The sequence below is a fragment of the Anomaloglossus baeobatrachus genome, chromosome 4, assembly GCF_048569485.1.
Source record: "Anomaloglossus baeobatrachus isolate aAnoBae1 chromosome 4, aAnoBae1.hap1, whole genome shotgun sequence".
Taxonomy (NCBI): domain Eukaryota; kingdom Metazoa; phylum Chordata; class Amphibia; order Anura; family Aromobatidae; genus Anomaloglossus; species Anomaloglossus baeobatrachus.
The window spans coordinates 279,102,432-279,118,409 of record NC_134356.1 but is presented as its reverse complement, the minus strand read 5'-3'; the positions used below and the strand labels follow the sequence as shown (position 1 = coordinate 279,118,409).

Here is a 15,978-nt window from a genome sequence, read left to right as displayed (position 1 = left end):
CTTTCTGCAGGGGTCAATCGCAGTTTCACACCAGCGTTGACTACGTTTTGCCATCGGAGTGGTCCAATTTGTGGCTCTTCCCTTAGGGTTAGCCACGGCCCCTCGAGTATTCTCATGGGGCTGCTGTGATTAGGGTCCTGCACCCCTAGGGATTGGCAGTGATCGTTTGTCCTGGACGGCCTTCTTCGGGGCTTCATCCAGTGCAGACTCTTAGCAGAGTACTTCGCTTACTCTCGCCACTCTAACCTATTCGGGTGGCTTGTCATTCTGTTCAAGTCCACTCTGAATTCGAACCAGAGGTTCTCAGGGACGCAATTCGAGACTCTGTCGGCTCTTGTGAACCCGCTCTTAGTCGTTCAGTAGTCTCTCCGCTGGTGGTCGACGTCATTCTATCAGACACCAAATACAGGTGCTGGTCAGATGGTGGCGTCAATGGAAGCGATTCCTTGCCCAGTTTCTCCTGCGTCCTCTGAGACTGGATGTTTCCCGCTGTACACGCGAACTCCCTTCTTCCACGGGGTGGTGGTTTTGCCACTGACCGGGGGCTCGTTTGCAGTGGTGGTTTCGGCCACTCTGTCTCGGGGACGCTCCTTCCTGCCCCCGTCCCGGGTGATCCTCACCAGGGTGCTGGTCTTTCCGCCTTGGGAGCAGTATATCCCCACCGCGGAGCGCAGGGCGCTTGGACTCTGTCCGAATCAGCCCTCTAGATCAATGGGCTGGAAATCAGAGCTGTATTCTAGCTCTCTAAGCCTTCACCATCTTTGGGCGGCTAGGCACATTCGAATTCAGTCGGACAACGTGACAGCGTTTTCCTACATCAACTTCCAGAGCGGGACACTCAGCCGCCTGGCAATCTTAGCGCCTCAACATCCTTCAGTGGACAAGGGACTCCTAGTCCACCGTAGCCGCAGCCCACATCCTATGTCAAGACTGCGAGGCAAACTATTTCAGCTGTCCAACCGTGGTCCACAATCCTCAGGTTTTGCAGTAGACACACTGGTTCATATTTGATCCCAGCTTCGTCTCTACCTCTTGCCCAGAGTCCTGCGCAAGATCAGTAAAAAAGGGGGCCGTCGGGTCATTCTCTTACTCCAGACTGACCCAGGCAGGCTTGGTATCCTGACCTGCTCCTTTTGTCCGTTGGGTTGCCATGGCATCTTCCGGACCGTTCAGACTTTTTCTCAAAGGTCCGGTTTTTCCGTCAGAATTCTGGATTCTCAGATTGACGGCGTAGCTATTGAGTCCTGGATCTTGGCGACTTCTGGTATCCTTCCTGAAGTTGTCTTCCGCTATGACTCGAGCTCCAAGGTGTTCTTGGACCTTTTTAGCCTTGCAGACCCTCCTGTCCCTTCCACAGTCCGGTCTACAGCTAGGACTATCCCTCATTAACGGACAGGTCTCGGCTCTGTCAGTATCTGCCAGCGGCGTATTGTCCGGCTGGCTCCGGTGCGCCCCTTTAAGGGCGCGTCTCACATCGTTCCGCCTTTCCGGCGGCCTATGGAGCCTTGGGACCTTAATCCGGTCCTCCCGGTTCCCGGAAACCCCCCTTTGCGCCTCCTAGGGAGGTTTCTTTGTTTCATCTCTCACAGAAAGTAGTCTTTCTAGTGGCTATAATTTCCCGCCAGGGAGTTCTGGCTGCACTCTCTGAGTAACCCCCTTCTTGGTCTTTTGCATCAAGACAAGGTGGTCTCCGTCCGATTCCGGACTTTTTTCCCTAAGGTGGTTATAGCTTCGACCTTATCCGGGGCAATTTTCCTGCCTTCATTTTGTCCGGCTCCTGTTCATCGCTTTGAGGAAGCGTTGCATATCCTGGATCTGGTGCGGGCCCCCTGGATCTATGTGTCTCGCACCGCCGTTATTAGGCGGTGCACCTCTCTCTCTGGTACTGACTGCTAGTCAGCGTAGCGGTCTCTCGGCATCTAAGCCGACCCTGGTTCGTTGGCTTAGGTCGGCCATTTCCGAGGCCTACAAGTGTACTCAAGTGCCTTCCCCGCCGGGGATCAGAGCACATTTGATCAGACCTGTCGGTGCCTTTTGGGCTTTCAGGCACCAGGCTACGGCTCAGTAGGTCTGTCAGACTGCAGCTCGAATTAGTCTGCATACTTTTTCGAAGCTCTATCCAAGGCATGCTCTTGCTTTGGCAGACGCGGGCTTCGGCAGACGCATCTTTCAGGCGTCTGTCGCCCATTTGTGAAGTTGGGTTTTCCTGCTGCTCAGTTGTCTGTTTATTCCCACCCATGGACTGCTTTAGGACGTCCCATGGTCTGGGTCTCCCATAGGAACGATAAAGAAAAAGAGAATTTTGTTACTTACCGTAAATTCTTTTTCTTATAGTTCCGTCATGGGAGACCCAGCACCCTCCCTATTGCCTGTTGGCAGGTTTCTTGTTCCGTGTGTCTTCACCGGCTGTTATTGTTGTAGACAGAGGTTCCGGTTCTGCCGAATTTTACTCCGTCTCTTCTTGCGGGTGGATGTCCTTGTGAGGCAAACCCTGGGATATGAAGATGAATTATGACTTCCAGTCATAATCGCTCTCATCACTCCATGGCAGTGCCCCCTCCCTTCTTGTTCTCAGATGTCCAGCATCTGTGAAGGTGTCACATCCCATGGCCATCTCCTGTGATATGGAGATTAGGTGATGTGGGAACAATGGACACAGGATGACTCCCTGCCGTGACCCTGTAGTAGGGGCTGCTATCTAGTTAGCAAGCTTGGAAGTATCCAGACAGGACGACTCCAGTAAAAAATGGTTCATATCTCGCAAGCCATATTTCCGATAAATATGGCAACCATAAAAATAGTGTCTCCGCATGCGGACGATGCTGGCACACCCTTTTTATGGGAGCAGGACCTGGGGAAATACCCCAGGCGTGATATCAGCCAATGGGGAACTAGTAGACAAGTCATGAGTCCTCTCGTTCTGTAGCTAAATTCATAGCTGTCACAATGAGAGCGTCGGCGTCCGCCTACGACGCTCCCAGGCAAAGTTATGGCCCATATTCCATGTTGTGGATTTTGTCCATAACTCCAGCCAGGGGTGGAGCAGTGCTCCCTCTGAGGTCACTAAGGTAGGAGGGGACCTGGATTTGCCCAGGTTGATAACCCTACTTCGGCCATTTTCCAGTGTTCTTTTGCTCGGGGGCCTGGTTGGGAAAGACCTGTGAGGGAGTTCCTGGAAACCTGGTCTACAGCGCCCCCCTGTGGCCAGACGCACAAGGTAACTGCTGGAACTGTGTATGCCTGTTTGTAACCCATGCTTTGATTGTAACTGTACTCTGACATATGTATATTCTGTAGATTCCCTATTGTATATATTGTAGTTTCTAGTGTGGCTTTAGGCCGATTAAATTATATAATTAATCTTGGGCTGTTCTGTTATCTCGATCTTGAATCCCACGTCTGTGTGTTCGGCTAATAGTTACCGTGAAGCGGTTGGTGGCAGCGAGTTGTGCCAAGGATTATTGTGGGGAGGCCAGTGAGATTCGGGGAGGTTTTATATATTCCGCCCGCGGAGGTCGGGGAATATATACCCTACTCTCACCGGGGACCCTTCAATAATCGGCATAAGTAGTATAGCGGCCTCCTTGCTTATTGTCGGGCAATTCCATAATTGGCCTGACTATAAGAGGGGCGCTAGAGAGCGCGTCACGTGCTCTGTCTGTCGGTCGGGAGGTATAAAGGAGGGGTGACCCCCACTTGTTACCCCCCGATTGTGACGTACTGGTAGCCAGCGCGGGGGATTTCTGAGTGACCCCCCCGGTGGTTCGTGACAGTCCTCCTTCAGCTTTTGCACTAAACTGGCTAGGTCTGGCTAGCAGGGGGTGTATATGCTAGGAGGGAGGAGCTACACGTTTTGAGTGTAGTAACTTTGTGTGTCCTCCGGAGGCAGTAGCTATACACCCATGGTCTGGGTCTCCCATGACGGAACTATAAGAAAAAGAATTTACGGTAAGTAACAAAATTCTCTTTTTTCTTCTGCCTATGCTGCTCTCCCACTCATCTGTCCCAAACATTTATTATTGTATATTAGGGGGTTAGCTAAAGTTGTGTTCACGCTTCAGTTATCATGTGTAGTTCTACTTCTGTATTAACTTTGTGCATTTTCCTCTTTTTAGTGGACAACAGATGAAGACTTGACTGATGCTGTTCACTCTCTGGGTGTTAATGATATTTTGGAAATAAAATTTTATGAAAATCGTGCAAATGGCCAGTCAAAAGGGTGAGTTGACACATTCTACTAAAATAGACACCTCAGTAAGAATTTAATTGTTTTATTTCCTGTATCTTGAAGAACCACCCAAGTGGGTTTTCTTCTTCCCCCTTCTCCCCTGCTGGAGTGGTGCTTTAAATCTAAGTCCTCGTACCCCAGTCTTATACTCTCTCCAGTGTCTTCACGTTTTTCCTGCGTTGCTCCAGGCCAGCGGGCACTATCTTGCGACTGTAACTTGTGACTGACTGGAAATGAAACATTCCTTCACAATCGCTCAATACAAGTCTAAGGCCTTGTGCGCACTAGGCGTTTTTGCCACGTTTTTAGCGGCGTTTTTTACCGCGTTTTTGTGCTGAAAACGCAGTGACATTGCTTCCCCAGCAATGTCTATGGGTTTTCATAAGTGCTGTCCGCACATAGCGTTTTTTTGTAGCTGCGTTTTTGTGGTGACCACAAAAATGCAGCATGTCAATTTTTTCTGCGTTTTTCACTGCGTTTTTCACCCATTGAGTTCAATGAGATGTTCAAAAACGCATATAGCCGCGTTTCTATGACTAAAAACGCAGCTATAAACGCAAGGGGTGGGCACTACAGTGACGTGTACAGGAAGAGGATTCCTTCTGTTGGTAAACACAGAAGCATGAATCCTCCCGGTACCGTCACCGCTGCCTCCACCTCCCGTCCGGTGCCATGTCAGCTCCGTGCGGCGCCATGTCTGGGCGGGAGGTGGAGGCAGCGGCAAAAACAAAAGTGAACAGTAGAAAAAAAAAAAGTCATATATACTCACCTGTCTGCAGGGTCCCGGTGCCATGCCCGCTCCCAGCCCCTGTCTCGGTACCCGCCGCTCTGGCTGTGTGCAGTCTCCCCGGGGCAGGACCTTGCTTGCAGGACCTGGCGGTGGATCACCTGACGCAGTCACCTGACGCAGTCACCTGACGCAGTCACCTGACGCAGTCACCTGACGCAGTCACCTGTCGCATCAGCTGATCGTAGTCTCGCCGGCTTTTTCGCGCCCGGCCGGCTATCAGCTGATCCTGCCGTCAGGGGACTTCATCAGCTGATTACCGGCAGCTCCTGCAGCGATCAGACAGGATCAGACTCCTGTCCAATCGATCGCTCCAGGAGCTGCCGGTAATCAGCACAGCACATAAGTGAGTATTATTTTTTTTTTCTACTGATGCATCAGCTGATTGTATAATCGGCTTTTATACAATCAGCTGATGTGTGATGTGATTCACATCCTTGAACCTGACAGATCATCTGATCGGTATGCCTTCCAGCAAACCGATCAGATATTGGACGGCGCGCGACCCTTGACCCAGGATTACTGCGGAGGGGGGTTCTTTATTTCAATAAAGATGGAGTCACTAATTGTGTTGTTTTATTTCTAATAAAAATATTTTTCTGTGTGTTGTTTTTTTTTTTTTTATCATTACTAGAAATTCATGGTGGCCATGTCTAATATTGGCGTGACACCATGAATTTCGGGCTTAGGGCTAGCTGATAATATACAGCTAGCCCTAACTCCATTATTACCCAGCTAGCCACCCGGCATCAGGGCAGCTGGAAGAGTTGGATACAGCGCCAGAAGATGGCGCTTCAATGAAAGCGCCATTTTCTGGGGTGGCTGCGAACTGCAATTCGCAGTGGGGGTGCCCAGAAAGCTTGGGCACCCTGCACTGAGGATTACAATCCCCAGCTGCCTAGTTGTACCCGGCTGGACTCAAAAAATTAGGCGAAGCTCACGTCATTTTTTTTTTTTTTAATTTCATGAAATTCATGAAATAAAAAAAAAAGGGCTTCTCTATATTTTTGGTTCCCAGCCGGGTACAAATAGGCAGCTGGGGGTTGGGGGCAGCCCGTACCTGCCTGCTGTACCCGGCTAGCATACAAAAATATGGCAAAGCCCATGTCATTTTTTTTCTTTTCGGGCAAAAAACTGCATACAGTCCTGGATGGAGGATGCTGAGCCTTGTTTTTCTGCAGCTGCTGTCTGCTCTCCTGCATACAATGAACATTTTGAAGAAGGAAATGACATCAGACCTTTTTTTTTTTTTTTTTTTTTTCATCAACAATCTTTAATGGCATTGTGCACTGATTAAAAACGCAGTGAGCAAAAACGCAGCAAAAAACGCACCAAATCGCAGCAAAAACGCATGCGTTTTTGTCGCATTTTTTTAGCCGCGGGTGCGTTTTTTGAGACAAAAACGCACATAAAAACGCAGCGTGAAAAAAACGCCTAGTGCGCACATACCCTAAGGCTATGTTCACGCACTACGTTTTTTACCCGCATTTTTGCAGCAGAAATGTCTTGAGAAATTCTTGTAACCTTTCTGCAGACATTCCCCACCAAAACCTATGGCAAAAAAATTAGCTGTGCGCACACTGCGTTTTTTTCTAAAGAAAATTCCTTCAGTAGATTTTCTCAATAAAAATGAGCATGTCACTTCTTTTCTGCAGCTAACTGCGTTATTTTACTCCATTGACTGTAATGTAATCATGAAATAGTGCAGGGAATAACGCAGGTAGCAAGTTAGGTGCGTTATGCCTGCGTTATTTCGCAATTTCGGGACAGTGTACATCCCTGCTCTGCGTTTTGCAGGGAAGTGATGTCACACGCACGCACACAATGCACACAATACACACACACACAATACACACACACACACATATAATGCACACACACATAGAAATCAAACGTACATATTAAAAAAAAAAATAAAATGTGGGCTCCGCTGTATTTTTACCGTCCAGCCAGGTAAGCACACAGTGGCGGCCCGGTATTCAGGCTGGGGAGCGCGAAGGCCATAGTTAATGCCCGTCCCCCCCTTCCCCGCAGCCGAGAATATCAGCCCGCAGCTGCCCCGGGACTGTCGCATCCATTATGCGACAGTCCCGGCGTGTTACCGGCTCTTCCTGTTGCCGTGATGCGGTGGCAATCAGGGTAATATGGAGTTAACGACAACCAATAGCTGCCGCTAAGTCCAAGATTAGTAATGGCAGCGTTTGACACGCCGTCACTAATCTGTAAGTGAAAGTAAAGAAACACTCACACACATCGAAAAATCCTTTATTTTGAATAAAAGACAAAAAGCCCCTCTTTCTCCACTTTATTAAATCCCCCGAACACAGCTCCGACGTAATCCACAGCAATGTCCCACGGCGCTTCCAGCCGTGTCTGACAGTTCTCCACGCAGCCTCGTTCAGTGAGCGAGTGCTGAATGCTGCTCCCTGAATGATGCTGCAGAAGTGACTCCAGGACATTTCTCATGGCCACTGATGTGAACACCTTACCGGCCGCGAGAACTGCAGTGTGTAGGGAACACAAACATCATAAATAAAGCTGGAATATCTATCCCTCTATTATATATCTATTCCCCTAAATACCGATCTGTGACCCGCATCTTATCTGATCTGATCTGTGACCCGTATCTGATCTGTGACCCGTATCTGATCTGTGACCCGTATCTGATCTGTGACCCATATCTGATCTGTGACCCGTATCTGATCTGATCTGTGACCCGTATCTGATCTGATCTGTGACCCGTATCTGATCTGATCTGTGACCCGTATCTGATCTGATCTGTGACCCGTATCTGATCTGATCTGTGACCCGTATCTGATCTGATCTGTGACCCGTATCTGATCTGATCTGTGACCCGTATCTGATCTGATCTGTGACCCGTATCTGATCTGATCTGTGACCCGTATCTGATCTGATCTGTGACCCGTATCTGATCTGATCTGTGACCCGTATCTGATCTGATCTGTGACCCGTATCTGATCTGATCTGATCTGTGACCCGTATCTGATCCGATCTAATCTGTGACCCGTATCTGATCCGATCTAATCTGTGACCCGTATCTGATCCGATCTAATCTGTGACCCGTATCTGATCCGATCTAATCTGTGACCCGTATCTGATCTGATCTGTGACCCGTATCTGATCCGATCTGATCTGTGACCCGTATCTGATCTGATCTGTGACCCGTATCTGATCTGATCTGTGACCCGTATCTTATCCGATCTAATCTGTGACCCGTATCTGATCTGTGACCCGTATCTTATCTGTAGTTCTTTTTTCATTTTCAACGTGCTTTATTGCTGTAAAGGCATTAAAAAACGCAGGGACCAACCTGAAAAAAACCGCACCTGCGTTATCGGTGCGTTTAACGCAGGTGCGCTAATCCTTCACTCAAGAAATTTCTTAAGAAAAGTCATTTTTCTGGTGTGAACATAGCCTAAGAGCCAGAACAAGGCTCCCATAAAGATACTGGAAACACACAGGATACAGATTGCCAAGACCGACCGGAGCGGCGGTGATAACTGAAGATAGTGGCAGGTGAGTATAAGACAGGGGACTTAGGGGTACTTTGCACACTGCAACATCGCTAGCGATCTCGTTACCGATGTGAAATGCTAGATCGCAAGTGCGATCTTTGGAGATCGCACATGCGTAAAATGACCTATGTGCGATCTCGAAAGATCACACTTGTGATCTAGCATTTCACATCGGTAACGAGATCGCTAGAGATGTCGCAGTGTGCAAAGTACCCCTTAGATTTAAAGCACAATTCCAGCACTGAAGTAAAAAAAAAAATGCTGGTGTGGTGCTTTAAATGTAAAACAATACTGTAATTTTCTGCTTGATGGTGAATTGTGCCATTATTACACTTTCCAGGTTACACTTCACTACTACACTAGAGAAAATTCAGCCCTGTTGTATTCTCCCCCTGACACCCAAACTACACTGAAAGCTAAATTAAAAGTATATTTTTTCTTACAAAACCCAGAATACAACCAATGAGCAAATACTTTGCAGTATGTTAATAAATAGATCATGGAAATGACATGGGGTACTTAAAGGACACTATTTTGATCAAAATGTCTTAAAGGCCATTCCACCATCTCAAGCTGTATCCAGTCAGCATGGTTCTATCTCTAGTAACTAGTGCCAGCAAACCTCAATAGATAGGGCTAGAGCAGGACCTAGATCCCTGACTTTCACGCCTGCCTGTGAAAGGCTATGTAGACAAAAGACAAAGCCCAAAGTGGAGTCGCCCTACCTTCAGTTGTACAAGAAACTAAAGCAGAACCAAAGACATGAGCCAGCATACAGTCATGGCCAAAAGTTTTGAGAATGACACCAAAATTATATTTTCACATGATCTGTTGCCCTCTGGTTTTTAATTTTGTCTGATGTTTACATCACATACAGAAATATAATTTCAATCATATTATGAGTACCAAAAGGTTATATTGACAGTTAGAATGAGTTAACCCCATAGCGACGGCCTAACGTCTCAAGACGTCGGAAAAACAGGGTACTTATTCTGTTCCGACGTCTTGAGACGTCAGGCCGGAAAAACCCTGTAGCGCCCCCCAGTGACGAAAAATCTCGGGGGTTTCAGCTACCGGGGGTAGCTGAGACCCCCCAGATTATGAATCGGGGTGTTTTTTATGCACCCCGTTAATGCGATCGCCGGTATACACCGTATACCGGCGACAACATAAAAAAAAAAAATGGCTGGTAAAATCTATTTATTTCTCATCTGACGTGATCAAACATGTCAGATGAGAAATAAATGTGAGCCCTTAGTGCCCCCAAAGCCCCCGGTACCGGAGAAATCCATCCAACCCCCCCCCCCCCCGGAAAATCCAAGATGGCGCCGACGCGCGCTGAAAACTCCCGCCGCCGCCGGCTCTGCATTCATTTCCCTCCGATCTGAAATGATCAAACATTTCAGATCGGAGGGAAATGTCCTCCCCCTGACCCCTCCTCCGGTCCACCGGAGTCCTCTGGTCACCGGAGCCCCCTCCGGGTCTCCAGAGCCACCCCCCCTCCCCCGCATTCATTCTGCTCTTTCTGCCGCATGTGACACGTCACATGCGGCAGAAAGGTGTCCCCAGGTCCCCCCAGGTCCCACTAGGTCACCCCCCATCACCCCCCCCCCCCCAGCCCCCGGTCATACGTTACCTGTCTGGTGATCCGTCCCACGATCACGCCGCCTCCTTCTTGAATGCTGACGGCGCATGCGCAGACAGCGGCTGTCAGCTGGATTCCTCCCCCGGTCCACAGTGGAGCAGCCTGTGCATCAGCGACGTCAGTCTTGCAGGGACGCTGACGTCGCTGATGCACAGGCTGCTCCACTGTGGACCGGGTGAGAGTGAGTGCAGTAATCAGCAGTCTCTCCATGTGAGGAGTGTGGTCCTCACATGGAGAGACTGCTGTTCCAGAAAATGGGGGGTACGTTCTGTGAGCGTGCCCCTCATATTCTGGAATGAGGTTACTGCAGGTCACTCTGCCCTAAGTTGGACCGGGGCAGTGTGAGTGCAGTATTCTCAGATTACTGCACCCACACTGCTCATGGAGAGCTTGCTCTTCCAGAAAATGGGGGATACGTTCCCTGAACGTGCCCCCCATATTCTAGAAGATCCAGAGTCGGCGTGGGACCTCACGGATTACAGCGGATTACAGCGACCGTAATTTCTTTATTTTCAATAAATTGGGGAAAGAGGAATGTTTCGGGGAGTTTTTTTTTCAAATAAATTTTTTTTTTGTCTTTTTTTTTTTGTCTATTACTTGACTGGGTTAGTGATGTCGGGTATCTGTTTAGATGCCGTGACATCACTAACCCCAGGGCTTGATGCCAGGTGACATTACAGCTGGTATCAACCCCATATATTACCCCGTCTGCCACCGCACCAGGGCGCGGGATGAGCTGGGGCGAAGCGCCAGGATTGGCGCATCTAATGGATGCGCCACTTCTGGGGCGGCTGCGGCCTGCTATTTTTAGGCTGGGAAGAGTCCAATAACCATGGCTCTTCCCACCCTGAGAATACCAGACCACAGCTGTCCGCTTCACCTTGGCTGGTGATCTAATTTGGGGGGGACCCCACGTTTTTTTTTTTTTTTTAAAAAAAACGCCTGGGGAGCCCTCCAAATTGATCACCAGCCAAGGTGAAGCTCTCAGCTGTGGTTTGCAGACTACAGCTGTCTGCTTTACCCTAGCTGGCTATCAAAAATGGGGGGGACCCCACGTCGTTTATTTTAATTATTATTTTTTTGGGGGTCTAAATACAAGGCTAGGCACCCTTTAGTGCCACATGAAAGGCACTAAAGGGCGCCAGCTTAGAATATGCAGGGGGTGGGACGTTATATATGTTTGACATGTATCCATTCATCCATTGTAGCATTTTAGGCTGTGCGCCCACAATCGGGATTTGCAGCGTTTTGGGCGCAGAGTGTTTTCCCTGTGTCCATAACGCTGCATTGTGCAGTAGAAGCACAGTGGAAGGATTTTTAGAAATCCCATGCCCAATGTGCTTCTTTTCTCCGCAGCATAAACCGACCTGTGGCGCAGCTTCCCGAGCCTCAGCATGTCAATTTATGCTGCGGAGATGAGTGTTCTCTGCAGGTAGCATAGAGCTCCACAGCGGCCTGAACCCAAATCGTGGGCATGGGCAGCTGCGTTCTCCCGTGGACAACACTCACATCTCTGCAGGAGGCTGACACTGTGTACTAGACGCCGTGTCACTGGCTCATGGCCACATAGCCTAAAAGTGAGACATTGGTTGCTACAGCAACATTTTTGTGAAGTACCTGTGGATTCAAAATGCTTATTATACTCCTGAATAAAATCCAGTTTCCAAAATGGGGTCACTTGTGGGGGTTTCTAATGTATAGGTACCCAAGGGGCCCTGCAAATGTGACATGGTGCCCGCAATTTATTTCAACTTTTCCAGAATTCAAATGGTGCTGCTTCCATTCCAAGCCCTCCCATTTATCCAAACAGAGGTTTTTGGCCACATGTGGGGTATCCCTGTGCTCATAAGACATTGGATAACAACCTGTTGGGTCCACGGTTTGTTGTTGTCTCTTGAAAAAGTGAGAAATTTGATGCTGAAGCAACATTTTTGTGAAAAAAATGAAAATTTTCAATATGGCAACCTAAGCTTATGAAATTCTGTGAAGTATTCGTGGATTCATACTGCTCACTATACACCTAGATAAAAGCCTTGAGGTGTCTTGTTTCCAGAATGGAGTCACTTGTGGGGGACCGCCACTGTTTAGGCACCTCAGGGGCTCTCCAAATGCAACCTGGCGTCCGCTATTGATTCCAGCCAATTTTGCAGTCAAATGGCACTCCTTCCCTTCCGAGCCCTGCCATGCGCCCAAACAGTTGATTTCCACCACATATAAGGTATCGCCAAACTCAGGAGAAATTGCACAATAAATGTTATGCTGAATTTTTTCCTTTTACTCTTGTAAAAAAAAAAAGCTACCTGGTTGAAATAACAATTTTGTGGTAAAATTTTTTTTTTTTTTTTCATGGCTCAACGTTATAAAATTCTGTGAAGCACCTGGGGGTTCAGGGTACTCACCAAACATCTAGATAAATTCCTTGAGGGGTCTAGTTTCCAAAATGGGGTCACTTGTGTGGGGTTTCTGCTGTTTAGGTACCTTAGGGGTCCTCCAAATGTGACATGGTGCCCGCAATCTTTTTCAGCCAAATTTCCTTTCCAAAATTCAAATATTGCTCCTTTCGTTCCAAGCCCTCCCATTTGTCCAAACAAAGGTTTCAGACCACATGTGAGGTATCACCGCGCTCATAAAAAAGTGGTTAACAAACCTTGAGGTCAAATTTTTGGAATTACCTCTTGAAAAAGTGAGAAAATTGATGCTAAAGCAACATTTTTGAGAAAATTATTAAAATTTTCAATATGACAACGTAACGTTAACAAAATCTGTGAAGTACCTGTGGATCTAAAATGCTCACTATACCCCTAGATAGAAGCCTTGAGGGGTCTAGTTTCCAAAATGGTGTCACTTGTGAGGGGTTTCTTCTGTTTAGGTACCTTAGCGGACCTGTAAATGCAACATGGTGCCCGCAATCTATTTCAGCCAAATTTGCTTTCCAAAATTCAAATATTGCTCCTTCTGTTCCGAGCCCTCCCATTTGTCCAAACAGAGGTTTCTGACCACATGTGGGGTATCGGCGCACTCATAAGAAAGTGGGGAACAAGTTTTGGGGTCTATTTTGTTGTGTTAGGTCTTCTAAAAGTGAATAAATTTGGGTTAGAGCAACATTTTTAGGTAAAATTTAATTTTTGCTTTTTTTCATTCCACATTGCTTTTGTTCATGTGAAGCACCTGAAGGGTTAATAAACTTCTTGAATGTGGTTTTGAGTACTTTGGGGGGTGCAGTTTTTATAATGGTGTCACTTTTGGGTATTTTCTGTCATCTAGGCCTATTGAAGTCACTTCAAATGTGATGTGGTCCCTAAAAAAATGGTTTTGTAAATTTTGATGTAAAAATGAGAAATCGCTGATAAACTTTGAACCCCTCTAACTTCCTAACAAAAAAAAATTTTGTTTCCAAAATTGGTCTGATGTAAAGTAGACATGTGGGAAATGTTATTTATTAACTATTTTGTGTCACAGAAATCTCTGGTTTAACGGTATAAAAATTCAAAAGTTGAAAATTGCTAAATTTTCAAAATTTTTGCCAATATTCAATTTTTTTCTTCAATAAACGCAAAAAATATTGTCCTAAATTTGGTACTAACATGAAGTCCAATATGTGACGAAAAAACAATCTCAGAATCACCGGGATCCGTTGAAGCGTTCCAGAGTTATAACCTCATGAAGTGACACTGGTCAGAATTGCAAAATTTGGTCTGGTCATTAAGGTGAAAATTAGCTCCGTCACTAAGGGGTTAAGGCAGCAAGTCAATATTTGCAGTGTTGACCCTTCTTCTTCAGAACCTCTGCAATTCTCCCTGGCATGCTCTCAATCACCTTCTGGACCAAATCCTGGCTGATAGCTGTCCATTCTTGCATAAGCAATGCTTGCATTTTGCCGAATGTGTTGGTTTTTGTTTGTCCACCTGTCTCTTGATGATTGCCCACAAGTTCTCAATGGGATTAAGATCTGGGGAGTTTCCAGGCCATGGACCCAAAATCTCTGTTTTGTTCCATGAGCCATTTAGTGATCACCTTTGCTTCATGGCAAGGTGCTCCATCATGCTGGAAAAGGCATTGTTGGGAGCCAAACTGCTCTTGGACAGTTGGGAGAAGTTGCTCTTGAAGGACATTCTGGAACTATTCTTTATTCATGGCTGTGTTTTTATTCAAGACTGTGAGTGAGCCGATTACCTTGGCTGAGAAGCAACCCCACACATGAATCGTTTCAGGATGCTTTAGGCTATGTGCACACTAGAAAAAGGATTTTTCTTAAGAAATTTCTTAAGAGTGCACCTGTGTTAAAAAACGCACCAAAAACGCACCTGCGTTTTCGGTGCGTTTTCGGTGCGTTTTCGGTGCGTTTTCGGTGCGTTTTTGGTGCGTTTTCGGTGCGTTTTTGGTGCGTTTTTACCGCTGGTTGCTCCCTGCGTTATTGTGCCAATTATATATGGCAAAAAACGCAGTTAGCTGCAGAAAAGAAGTGACATGCTCATTCTTTTTCTTAAGAAAATCTACTGAAAGAATTTTCTTAAGAAAAAAACGCAGTGTGCGCACAGCTAATTTTTTTTGCCATAGGTTTTGCTGGGGAATGTCTGCAGAAAGGTTACAAGAATTTCTCAAGAAATTTCTGCACCAAAAACGGACCAAAAACGCAGGTGAAAAACGCAGTGTGTGAACATAGCCTAACAGTTGGCATGAGACAAGACTGGTGGTAGCACTCACCTCTTCTTCTCCTAATAAGCTGTTTTCCAGATGTCCCAAACAATCAAAAAGGGGATTCATCTGAGAAAATGACTTTACCCCAGTCCTCAATATTCCACTCCCTGTACCTTTTGCAGAATATCAGTTGGTCCCTGATGTTTTTTCTGGAGAGAAGTGGCTTCTTTGCTGCCCTCCTTGAAACCAGGCCTTGCTCAAGCAGTCTCCGCCTCACAGTGTGTGCAGAAGCACTCACACCAGCCTGCTGCCATTGCTGAGCTAGCTCGGCACTGCTGGTAGTCCAATCCCGCAGCTGAAACAGTTTTAAGACACGGTCCTGGCGTTTGCTGGTCCTTCTTGAGCGCCCTGGAGCCTTTTTGGCAACAATGGAAACTCTCTCCTTGAAGTTCTTGATGATGCGATAGATTGTTGACTGAGGTGCAATCTTTGTAGCTGCGATACTCTTCCCTGTTAGGCCATTTTTGTGCAGCGCAATGATGGCTGCACGTGTTTCTCTAGAGATAACCATGGTTAACTGAAGAGAAACAATGATACCAAGCACCATCCTCCTTTTAAAGTGTCCAGTGGTGTCATTCTTACTTAATCATGACTGATTGATCGCCAGCCCTGTCCTCATCAACACCCACACCTGTGTTAATGGAACAATCACTAAAACAATGTTAGCTGCTCCTTTTAAGGCAGGAATGCAATGATGTTTAAATGTGTTTTGGGGGTTGAAGTTCATTTTCTTAGCCAATATTGACTTTGGAAGTAATTGCTGTTAAGCTGATCACTCTTTATGACATTCTGGAGTATATGCAAATTGCCATTAGAAAAACTTAAGCAGTAGACTTTGTAAAAATTAATATTTGTAGCATTCTCAAAACGTTTGGCCATGACTGTACATGTTAGGGTTTTCTCACACTGGCATATAAAAAATCGGTCCCACTCTCATCCAGAAACGTAGGACAAGGGAAATCCGTTTGGTTTTCCATATGTCATATGAGTATGCATTTTTTTTTCCCCTCACCTTGCATCCGTATGACATGCGTTTTTTTTTCTCAGCAACTATTTTTGTACAATCATTTACAGGATCATTTAC

At 46.8% G+C, this 15,978-nt stretch overlaps 1 protein-coding gene across 5 annotated transcripts in view; it reads left to right on the top strand.

Moving 5' to 3' along the window:
• Nucleotides 1–15,978, top strand: part of CPSF6 (cleavage and polyadenylation specific factor 6) — a 92,189-nt gene that overhangs the window by 23,150 nt on the left and 53,061 nt on the right. For all 5 annotated transcript variants that reach the window (XM_075344872.1, XM_075344871.1, XM_075344870.1 and 2 more), the window contains exon 3: nt 4,116–4,219. In XM_075344872.1, coding sequence (XP_075200987.1) covers nt 4,116–4,219 — 104 coding nt within the window. The remainder of the gene's footprint in view (nt 1–4,115; nt 4,220–15,978) is intronic.